The following is a 12,363-nucleotide window of genomic DNA, read 5'->3' on the forward strand; positions in this document are numbered from 1 at the left end:
TCGCAGTCAAGTCGGGGACCGGCCGTCTGAGGCAGGACATTTCGTTAACCAGATAACATCTACTCGAATGGTGGTTTCCTCGAGGTTCTTCACGTGAACCCATTTTCTTCGGGTATTGTTTAGACCTCGGTTATGAGTCTCGATACATCACTGCACTGCGTCTGAAGAGATGGGGATTTATATATTAGAGAATGTAGGGCGAGACAAATTTGTTGTGTTCAGGTGTGTCTTTTCGTAACGTTACTAGCTGGGTCAATATCCTCCACCTCAGCATAATGTTATGTTCTATGCTTTAGCCAAATATGCAACATCTTATCTATACAATTTTACAATGTAATCGTACAAATTCAATATATAAAAATTAAAATAATATGGTACCGGATTTCGAAGGCCCGGTTTAAACGTCGAATTTCACATGTGACATTGTTGTCTTCGAAAACAAAAGTAACTAATATCCCGTCCTTTTACCCAAGTTTGAGGCGTCATCAGCACTTTCGTTAGCTTATTCATCCATATTGTAAGTAAACAAAGCAAAAGGTTGTACCCTTCGTGCGCTTCCAAGATCTAATGCGACATCTTTGCCACCGCCACGATCTTTGAAGCCAGTTGCATAGTTTCATAACCCTTTTTTCGACTAACTATGATCCGGCTACCTTTAAGAGCATCAAAAATTGACATTGCCAAAGAAACGATTCAAGTGCTTATCTTGAAATGAATTTATCTGAATTACGGCTGAGAAATTTGCATAACGTTTCTGCCTTTATGAAATTTGGCGAAATGTATGAGCTGTTGCTGTAAAATTTTAAAGCTCTAGCCGACAACTCAAGGCTGTACGTCCCGCACTAAAATTTTCGTACGGAGTCTACTGAAACTGCAATATATGCAACCTGACCTTGAAAGTCAGATGGTACTTAGGCTCAACTGGTTGGGGAGAATTGTATTTTATCTTTAGTGATCATTTCCCTTCTTCCCCCGACCTACATGTTTTACAGGGTTAACTCGGCTAGACCCTCACCACATGTAATTTTTTTTTAACTTGAAGATTTTTAAGGAGAAAAGATGGGACTTGGAAGGTAACTAAAAAGGGATGATTTTTTGGCACACCAACAGTAAGAGGGTTTGTAGACGAGAACGTTAGGAATTCCAGGCCAGAAATGGCTCATCTCGATGCACTCTCAATGTGCCCCAAGCGGAGATCTCATATCCCAGGGGTGCGAGTTGTAACGGGTAGAGATTCTCTTGTTTCAAAAGCCCTGTCCGGATAATGAGGGCGATACCCGTTTTTCAAATCGATCCGATACCGTAACATTTGCCGATATCGATTTTGATTTTCAAAGGAGGCGGTGTGCCTGGTAAAATCCCGAGGTCCCGGGTTCAAGTCCCGCCTCGGCCACGCTTGTAAATAGCCAGCTGGTTTGCCTCCTGCCAGTTGGGATTTTTAACATGTTATGTTTGATTTGATTATTGTTTGTTTCCCGTTATTTCTGAGTGGAAAGCCTGTAAACTAGCTTTGGGTAGCTAAGTGCATTTCCACTGAGACAAAGCATTTATTTTTATTTTATTTATATCGATAATATGAGGTTATCTTCTGTTTTTTTTTTGTCATGTCATCACCTAAGGTCGTGTTCATGCTCAAACTAGAAGCTACATATAAACAAGTGGAGAATGCGATTCTTGATTACAGTACTGTGTTCGAGTAAAATACAAGAAAACAGGCTTGAAAAAAGAAACAGAAAAGTTATACACATTAGTTTTCGCTGGGAGAGTAATTAAGGGTTGCTAAGCGGTCAGAAAATAGTTCTGAGAGAATTTTGCCTAAAAATGCTCTTACGGATTTTAATTAAAATGATAATAAGCGATGGTGAAAACTAACAAAGTTTCGACATCCACATGTTTCTCAAAAATCGTTATTGATGTTAATTTAATTTGGAAAAGTAAGTATGCAGAGGGAAAAGGCATATCTGATGCTGTGACACTTTCTTTTGAATTTTTTATTAATTTTATTGAAGTTTGTACACATTGATTAGTATATGTTGATTCTTCTTTCTTTTGCATCATTCTGAACCTTGCTCTAGGCCATAAAACCCGTGATTTGCTGTCATTTCACGAAGAGCACTCAATTTTTCAGCGGCCACCTTTTTCCAAAATTCGGTTAGACATAAAAATTCTATAACAAAATAAATAATAAATTTCTTTAAGAAATGCTCCGGCAAATTTGATTGTCTTCTGTACGAAATGTTCCTTATTCGTGAGCACCAACTGTGTCTAAATGTTCAAAGTGACTCGATAAAAGCAAAACTTTTCACCTAGCCTCAAGGGACTAAGAACTTGAACTTGAACATTGAACATTAATATTCTTGTTATCTGTTGGATATTATATTTTGACCTGACGATGGTGTCATGAGGACACCGAAACGTTGTCTTAAATATGATTCTACTCGTAATTATCATGCCTGATTGAAATAAATAAATGAAAAATAAAAAAAAAATAAAAAAAAATGTAAACCCTGCTCCAGGCCTCGCTGCCTTGTCCCCCTCCCCCTCCCCCTCCCCCGACTTTTTAGCTAATTGAAAGTAACCAATCACGGCTTAGCAAAGGAATACCCCCATTGAGTGCCGCTGACCAACAGACTGTGAAAAGCTTGAATAAACACAAAAGGAACTGAATGAACTGAATAACATCAATCTGCGACGCTTCACTTTGGAAGCATCAGCCGGCGATTTACTCTTCCAGGGAAATGAATACTATCAAGGCAATTTGTTGTATAGGCGCTGGATATGTTGGCGGTCCAACATGCAGTGTTATCGCGCTAAAATGCCCCGAGATAAAAGTGACCGTGGTTGATCTTAGTAAGCCGAGAATAGACGCTTGGAATTCTGATAAATTGCCGATCTTTGAGGTAAGAACTTACCGCCAAGGCAACGTAATACCGTTATGTTTAATTGTGGGTGATTTGAAGCTTCCTTTGACTTATCTTTTAACAGCCAGGACTTGATGATGTTGTAAAGCAATGCCGTGGAAAAAACTTGTTCTTTTCAAATGATATCGACTCTGCTATTCGCGAAGCAGACCTGATATTCATCTGTGTAAGTAAGAAGTTTTTTTGTATCCTTTGATCGTAGTTCATTTCAAGTCTTCCTTTTCTCATTTGTTTTCAGGAAGGTTAAGCTTATGGCAATTTCATTGAAGCCCTTTAATATCTCTTCCAGGTTAACACTCCGACAAAAACCTTTGGTTTGGGAAAGGTGAGCTGGCGCAGTCTCTAATATATATCCGCCTCTTCTTAAACTAAATGAATTAAGAACCTCAAAAATAGTTGTAAGAATACAGAAACTGTTTTAATCGAAAACAAATGGACTTATGTTAGCTTTTAGAGGTAAATTAAATATGTATGCGGTGAGACGTGTTCAATCTTAAAATATGACCAGCCAGTTCACTGGTTAGCCGGTTCACTCACAGTTTAATAAAAGTCTAGATGTTTTCCTCACATTTTTGTCGTTATAGCGATGGGTAACTTGTTTTGTAAAGCTTTTTCTGCTGATATTAGTAAAGTCATATAAATAATTATTAAGAAGGTTATATGAGATCTTTTCCCGTTTGCAAATTACAAAATCACCATTGTAATCTTTTTTAAAGATTAAAAAAGCTCATTGTTATGCTAAATTTGTAAAGCTGACAATTGTTCTCTCACAGAGGGATGTCGGGTTGTTGATACTTCATGAGCGCTGTACTTATCTTTTGGCACATAATTGTCTCTTGGCTTTGAAAACAGCTAAACACACACTTCAATTCACACAATCAGTTTCTTTCTGAGGGTGGGTGAGGGAGGGGGTGAGTCAACTCCCTGCCCCTCTTAATGATTTGAACACAGTTTATAAGAAATTTCAATTGGATACAAAGTTCGAGGTTGGACAGAAATAAAAATTCCAGAAAAAATGAGGGCACTCTTACACTCCCAGGGAACTGTTTCTTGGCAATGTTAGGACATCGATGTTTGTTCAGTCATTTCTTTAGAATCCCTTGTTTTATGTCACTTGTAAATTATGCGATCATAACAGCAAGATATTGAGAATTCAGGACAATAAATAATTTTGTGGAGTTTTGCTGTATACAGAATAGAAATTATATCTCTGTATATCTTGGTTAACTCTCGACTTCTCAGTATTTTGAATCAAGAGAAATTGACCTCCCTCCCAACTAATGACAATGATTAAACTGCTGAAGAAACTTTCATAAACTTGGGCAAGCTTGTGGCTTCCATAGTTTAACTTGCTTTCCCAATAAATATATAAACCCTTTCTTTAAAGCTGCATCAAATTCCAAACAATAATTATTATCAAGCAGGCACGTTGAGCATCATTGATATCTGAATACATGGTGCTTTGAATATGTTGTAGTTTGAATTTGTTTCTGGTTTGAAATTAATTTACAAACCAGTTTGATTTTCGCTAAAAGGTAAAATAAGGACCATAAGATTTATTAACCTCAGGCCTTAGCAGTTACTTCCGATGTTAAATTTTATGCAACTCACCCCAGTGGGGTCCCTGTTTTAAAAAAAAATGGCACCAAAAACAAATTGAGATAAATGGCCTATACAGATCAACTATGATTATTTTTATGAAGATGCTAACCAAACAGTTTTAATTATACCAGCATTGATGATTCATGTTCCAGGGCCGTGCACCAGACTTAAAGTACATAGAATCGGCTGCTAGGCACATTGCTGTGGTTGCTGATGGGGAGAAGATTGTTGTGGAGAAGAGTACAGTCCCTGTGAGGGCAGCAGAAAGGTATTGATACCGTTAGCATCAGTCAGTCAGACATAAGGCAGTCAGGTGTTAAGTCTTTCACTGTATGGAAGACAAGTGCATTCACTTTCAAATCTGATCTTTAATTTGCCGGAATTTTTCAAAAAACAACCAGCACCACAGAGAAATTTTACTTGATATTTACCTTTCATTGGAATGGTTCTACTTCAGGATTTCATCTACATACAGATTCAAAAGCCAGAACTGCCTTGCACAGCATAATAAACAATACTTCAGGAAAGAGCTCATGACAGTTGAGGGTTTCATCCATGGCAGACCCAATGCTTGAAATGCTTAATTGTACAGCATTAGATAATAAACAGAGGCACAGGAAAGCACTGTTCAGTAGCTTTTATTTGAATGGTCACACTAGGATTTCATCCACAGATTCAACAGCTAGAACCACCTTGTACAGCAAAATAAACAGCACCACAGGAACGTACTGCCTAGTAGCTTTCATTTGATTACCGTAGTCACCCGAGGTATTCATCCACAGACTCAAAAGTTAGAACCACCTTGTACATGTACAGCATAATAAACAGTACCACAGGAAAGTACTCCATAGCTTTCGTTTCAATGGTCACATGATTTTAAGGATTGGTCCTCTTACTCAAATGCTTGAACTGCACAGCGTCACTGGAGGTTCTTCTTTGGCAGTGAAAGGGCTTTATTGCTGGCAGTAAACATGTGAAACTGCAGCAAGTATTTACATGTAACATTACTTTAATTATACTGGTTACAGTTGACTGTATTTTTTAAACAGTTATGCATGCAGTATAATAATTATAATATTTATAAATTATATTTATTTATATTCTCTGCAGTATCACAAGAATATTTGATGCAAATGGGAGCAGAGGAAAATTCCAGGTTTGCATTTTCAAACTAATGAAACTAAACTAATTTATTGGTATAAAGTATAGCTAGCCAAAGAGGTACTCCAGTTGAAATTAGAAAATCTTTAGAAAACTTCAAGTTACCACTCAAGTTATGATTTAGAGTGGATGCAAAAGTCTCTACTGGCAAGTAAATTAGGTTTCTACTGACAAGATAGTCAGAACATTAAGAGTTATTTTCATTTTACTTTTATATTTTATAAATTAAAGTTTGACAACTTAATTGGACATTCATGAATTTAGTCACACTTGTACTCAACCCCAGTGAGGTTTGAGGTTTTTTTTTTTTTAATTAAGAAACTTAGCTTTCATTTCATAACTATTACTAGCATTAATTATATTTTTTCTGATTTTTGTGCTGGGCTGTACAATCATGTGGTTTGGTTGCACATGTACTGATCAGTAGCTCTTGCTTGATATCTTGTAGGTTTTGTCAAATCCAGAATTTTTAGCCGAGGGCACTGCCATGAAAGACTTGATGGAACCTGACAGGGTCTTAATAGGTAGGTACACCTTGGTTTCAAAGAAAGGGATTGTACCTTAGCTTGACCAAACTGTGTGGTCGCAGAAAATATCCACACCTCCCCTGTGGAAGGGTGCATTGGAAGTTCCAAGGGGGAGGGGGGCTCAAAAGTTGAGTATAAAGCTAAATTGAAATTCCCATAGGGGTGGTGTGGTTGTCCAAAAATACATTCAGTGGGAGGGGTACAGATATATTGGATATTTTCTGCAACAGCACATTATGTGTACAGCTGTACATGACTGTTCTATGCAATTTGGTCAAAACACAGTAAAACATGTGCTGTGGACAGCATCCTCTTAACTGTATATTGCAAATTATGTTTATATAATTTTTGTTGTATTTCTTTGATAGGAGGTGAGCAAACTAGAGCAGGATGGAAGGCAATTGAAGCACTGTCATCTGTTTATGAACACTGGATTCCCAAAGAAAATATCATTAAAACCAATACTTGGTCTTCAGAACTCTCCAAGTTGGTAAGAAAGATTAAGTCTCTGTTTCATTTACCAACAATCTGCCAATAACAAATATGCAGATTTAAAATGACCTAAGTATTTGGTTGAGAAAGCAGCAACTGGATTGCGATTTTTAAAAAGATCACAATATATTTTTATTTGGTGTTCACATAGTGTTACCAACATTTGGTCTCTACAAACTGAATGCCCTATTGCTACATAATCACAGACAAGTCAGTGAGTCACTACTGATTGGGCTGTCTATTGTCTTTAGCCACCTGTACCTCATTTGTACCTCAAGTTAACTGCAACCAAAGTCTTATGTTTTCCTGCCGCCACAGTGTACATGTATCTCTTGTTTTGCACAGCAGGCCTGTTGTGGATGTCTTTTATCACGTCTCTGTTTTTTTTTGCCCTGGCAACCAGTCATTCTTGTGGGGTAAACCCTGCAATGAGTTTCATCCCAGCGAGTAGAGGTTGTAGAATCAATGATACATGTACATGCAAGTTAGATCACCACATAAAGATGATCTGCCTATATGTATGTTACCTAGAAAATATGTTGGACTTGGATGAAAATCCCTGACTATGCTATTGTTGTGACCATTAGATAGTTACTTCTTTTAACAAGGCAGGCACTTCCTTACTCAGTTCTGTTAAATTTTTTTTTGTTTGCAGGCAGCCAATGCTTTCCTTGCCCAGAGGATCTCCAGCATCAACGCCATGAGTGCAATTTGTGAGGCAACTGGTGCAGATGTGTCGGAGGTAGCAAGTGCAATTGGGCGGGACTCCAGGATTGGCAGATGCTTCTTGCAAGCTTCAGTTGGTCAGTTAGACATACATTGTAGATTCTTTAACTCGAAAAAAAATGCACCCTGCCAATCAAGCAGATATTTTTATTTCCACTACTTTACTCTGACTGGCATAAATGGTTCAGCTCAATTTACTTCCCTTGGTGACGCCACATGTACATTTACACACAATGATAGAAAATAAATAAATAAATGGTGATGGTGTCTTTATTGCATAGCCACCCCTTTATTCAGCAGTAAAAGAGGACAATGAGATTCAAACCTCCCTTTTCTTGTTTATCAAGCAATGTTGACTCTTGCTAGCTGAATATTTCTGTGTCAACTCAAATTTTAAAGCCAATAAAATTTTGGCAGTAATGTTCATGAGGTACATGTAGGTGGTTTCTTCTTAACCGCCCCCCCCCCCCCCTCCACCTACCCCAGACAAGGTGGGTCCTCTTTGAACAAACTTGTCATGACTAGTTTCCTTAGTGAATGCCTCTCACTTTTGGTCAGTATGGCTCTTGATAATATGAAGCCCTCCAGGTGAGTGTAGTTTTAAAAGAGTTGCTCTTTACTAGTCATTGTAAAATTTTCTCAGTGAAACTTTCAGAACAGTATGAAACTTGGTTATTGGTAGTTTATTGAATTGTTTCTTCCTACAGGTTTTGGAGGGAGTTGTTTCCAGAAGGATGTGCTTAATCTTGTGTACCTTTGTGAGGCTCTTAACCTTCCCGAGGTGGCAACTTACTGGTACCAAGTGATTGCCATGAATGAGTATCAGCGACGGCGATTTGCAAACAGAATTGTCAACTGCCTTTTTAACACTGTGACGGACAAGAAAATTGCACTGTTTGGATTTGCCTTCAAGAAGAACACAGGGGACACAAGGTGTGAATGCTGATTTTTAAACTATCAGAAGCCAGTAAATAATTGTTTCTTTTTATGTGCATTATGATAATTTTGATGAAGAGAACAAGACTTTTAAATTTTAAAGATATGTTTCGGCAACTCCTGTGCCATCGTCAGTTTACGGATGGAATTACAATGATGATCAATATATAGCGGAAAATTAGAAAAACAATGGTATGATACAACAACTAATTACAAAGAAAGATTAAGATTTACATAAAACAATTGTTGATTTAGGGAGGGTTTCTCCCAGTGAATATGCACTGCCTTGTTGAATTTTAATTGTGTCCGTGTTGTTGCTTGATCTATGACAACAAAGCACTCGCTCGAGCAATTATGATAATTAAAAGGATTATGTACTTATACTGAGCTACCCTAATTATCTGCAAGTGCATGTAGGTATGGAAAATAGTGAACATTGCAGTTCAGCCGCACTCACTGGGTGTCCACAGCCTGGTTCAAATCTCTCAAAGATATTGAAGGATCTTTGAAGATTTGTAAAACTATCTTATAGGATCTTGATAGAGATCCTAAAGGATCTTTGCTTCTACATGTAATCCTTAGATCTTGAAGGATCTGGCATAATCTTACAAGATCCATGAGGGCCCTGCAAAGAGCCTGCAGGATCCTTCACAAGTCTTAAGGGAGTTGTAGTAACCTGCACAGATTTTGAAGATCTTCCTGGGGTCCTGCATTCAACCTTGGTCCCTCTAGCATAAATTAACTAAGAGTCCATTACAAAGTTCCCCTCATCATCAACCATTGACAATTTGACACCTGTGCAGTGCTGTGGAGATTGGAGTCTTGGACTTTCAAACAGAAGATTGGAGGGTCAGTGATTTACTCAGGGGGTGGGAGCGGGAAGTGACTACGAGTTCCTAGGTACTACATTCTACAGAAACTGGAGTTACTGCACCTTTCAATAACATATGGACTCCGAACTTCAGCCCCAACCAACGATTTGCGTGTTTGACTGCTGTCAATCATAAGTGTATCGGCGATCGGCTCACCATAAAAAATACAGAAACTGGCAAAGTGGATTGAAATCCACCAATCACAGTGCACAGCCAAACGTTTTGGTTTTCGTAGAGGTCCACTGCAGTGATCGACGGTAGTGAAAAGCGTAATGGTTAGTTGAATCTTGAACTTAAGGGTCTGCATGTTATTAAAAGGCACAGTAAATGCCACTGAATTTTAATGTCCATTTTCTTCTTTTGATAGGGAATCAGCAAGCATTTATATTTGTAAATATCTAATGGATGAAGGAGCTAGAATAACAGTGTATGACCCCAAAGTTGAAAAGGAGCAAATCCTCTTGTAAGTTAAAGTAACAGTAATCTTGCTGGTGTTTAGCCTTTTATTAATTATTATTTTTTTTTTTGCTGTTTTGAATGTTTTTTCCCTTGCCATATTCTCTTTCACTCTACTCATTAATTTTTTTTATACTGTGACTTCCACTCAGAGAGCTGACACATCCATCCATTTCCGAAGACCCAGAAAGAGGTACTTTTCTGTATTCTCCTACTAGAGGCATATTTTTATACTGCTTGCCAATAAATAGGGTTAAATGTAATTTAACTTAGTTAACGACTTGGAGCAAGTTTGCTCCCCGGTGGCGTGGCGTAGCGTGGCGTTAGCGTTTATTGGCGTATAGTTTGGGCACTGGTGGCGCGTTAGCATTGGGGCGTTTGTTGTTGCATTACTGTTTGGGCCTAATTCAGGTCCGCGGGCATTTGTGCGGCCAGCGGTATTCTGTTGCGGTTTCGGCGTGCTCCTTTGCACGTGCTCGGAATTTTACTCTACTCAGTGTTTTTCGTGACGTGGTTGGTTTATCACGTTTTGTAGGGCTTTGCTTTCCCTCCCTTCCCTCCTGGTAGTGTTAGTTTGTTATTGTTTGGGATTGGTGTTTGTGTTGGGGGTTGGTTAGCGTTAGGGTTAGTTCTTTGTCTTGTATACTTATTATTTTTCCACTGAGCTTCTAGTCTCAGTGTGACGGGTGCTAGGGCTGTGGTGGGTTGCGGGTGGGGCTCAAGGCTGGGTTGTGGGTAGGGCAGGCTTATGGGGTGTTTAACCTACCTGGTTTTGGGTTGGCGGTACCAGCCCTTAGCTTCTGGGCACCCAACCTCCATTTGCGACATAGGCATTAATTGGGAATACCTTTCGCTCATCAATGGGCAGGAGCGAAGCAAAAAATGTAATAGCCCGCGAGACATTGTTAACCTTGTTCTTGCACCATCACACGTCTGTTTGTTTGTTTTTTGTTTTTTGTTTTTTAACGAAAACAAGCAATTAAAAGTAATTCAAACTGTTCCTTTTATTCTTTTCTCCAGTTGATCGTCTGATAACAATTGCGAATGATCCTTACAAAGCTGTGGAAGAAGCTCATGCGCTGGTTGTCTGCACTGAGTGGGACGAATTCAGGGTGAGTTTTGATATGCGCTTTCTTGACAAGCTTTGACACTTCAAAACATGTTTGCCTAAAAAAGCGCCCTTCGCAGTGCACAGCTGTCATGTGAGGAGAGAGAGAGCTCCTTTTAACTTTATCACGACTAAACTAGAAATACGTGACTCGCAAAACCTCGCAAAGGTAGAGCTGGGTGGACAGTTGATTCGGAGTGATGTTGTCTTTTGTCTTTGCTCTGTAGTTTCCTGATGTCTCCTTCTTCTTCGCTGCTCGCGCTGAGTTTCGTTGTTTAATCTCCCTCGGCGAATCTGTCTTGTCCTTTGTGCGTCCTTTTGTGGTTCATTTGCATCACAATTTGGTCGTGTGTCATTCAATAGTTAACATTTTTCACTACTCGATGAATAAACACGTTCAGCACTGAATGAATAAACGTGGGTTGCGTCTGACGCCAGCCTGTCTTCTAACCTGTTGCTGCCTTGCAACCTTCCCTTTGTCTGACGTCATTCAAACTTCGTTTGCACTGTTGCCAGGCAACAGCACGGACACCTTCAACGATATATATAAATACATTTTTTGCTCTAATTCGCGCGGCTTAGCTCCGCTCAGGCCTTCGGCCCGACAAATTTATTAACCTCGCTTCAAGAGGAATCAATTCTGATGTTAAGTTTTAACTTTTTTTAATCACAGATGTACGACTACAAACGCATTTATGACAGTATGCTGAAGCCAGCGTTTGCGTTTGATGGTCGCATGATTTTGGATCACTGTCATTTGCACGAGATCGGATTTCAAGTTGAGACGATTGGCAAAGTTGTATCTTCTGGGTATATGCTGCCACTGACGCCCCCACTAGCACCCCCAAAGGAGGAGAAATAAACTGTTAGCACCCTACTAGTGCCTCCTAAGAAGGATAATTTAACCATTGGTACTTTAAGCACCTAGAAAACTAGAAAAAGAAAAATTAAGCATTGTTCACTTCCATCTTTGAAATGAATGATCCAACTAGACGAATTATTCACCTATATGTAGGTACATGTATAAATCTACAAACGGATTCGTCTTTGCCCGATAATCTTTGCGTCTAAAAGCAGATCTTCAAGCTGTGTTGTCAGGCGGATAATCCCAAGGACCCGGTTCATCGATAGCTGACTAACACTAATCCGCGATTAAAAGTTAACCTGGTTTTCGAGCTCGCTCATTGACAATGTCTTAAAGCTAATATAAAGCTACATGCAATTATAAAGAAAAGTGTAAGTCAAAACTATGGGACGAAAATTTTGTGGAAAACTCTTTATTAACTCGAGTCAAAATTTCGGGATTAGCTTCGTTGGGCTTTGAACAGCTGGGTCCTGGAAAATAATGATCCACTGTCCGTCACCAGTTATCCATCTGTCGAACAAATGATTGGTCCTGTACACAAATTCATCCAGGGTCTGAATTCCAGACGCATAAAGGAGTAAGTTTCTAAAAAAAAAACTATGATGCTGTATACGTCATTGAGAAAGTGAAACTCGAACCATTTGGCTGTATCAAGTGAGTGGATAAGTTAAAGAGATTCAAAAAGAGATTCAAAGAT

The 12,363-nt window shown here is 38.9% G+C and overlaps 1 protein-coding gene across 1 annotated transcript; it reads left to right on the plus strand.

The window, feature by feature from the left end:
* Positions 1 to 2,642: 2,642 nt before the first annotated feature.
* Positions 2,643 to 11,803, plus strand: LOC146488978 (UDP-glucose 6-dehydrogenase-like). The gene is made up of 13 exons (XM_085115320.1): positions 2,643 to 2,900; positions 2,986 to 3,087; positions 3,211 to 3,246; positions 4,676 to 4,791; positions 5,634 to 5,679; positions 6,133 to 6,208; positions 6,580 to 6,701; positions 7,359 to 7,506; positions 8,137 to 8,362; positions 9,605 to 9,700; positions 9,846 to 9,886; positions 10,714 to 10,805; positions 11,475 to 11,803. Exons 1-13 carry the CDS (start codon positions 2,739 to 2,741, stop codon positions 11,661 to 11,663), a joined length of 1,452 nt encoding a protein of 483 aa, XP_084971446.1. The 5' UTR covers positions 2,643 to 2,738; the 3' UTR covers positions 11,664 to 11,803.
* The last annotated feature ends 560 nt before the right edge of the window (positions 11,804 to 12,363 follow it).

This window comes from Pavona decussata, unplaced genomic scaffold (assembly GCF_977016875.1).
Source record: "Pavona decussata unplaced genomic scaffold, jaPavDecu1.1 SCAFFOLD_8, whole genome shotgun sequence".
NCBI classification, from domain to species: Eukaryota; Metazoa; Cnidaria; class Anthozoa; order Scleractinia; family Agariciidae; genus Pavona; species Pavona decussata.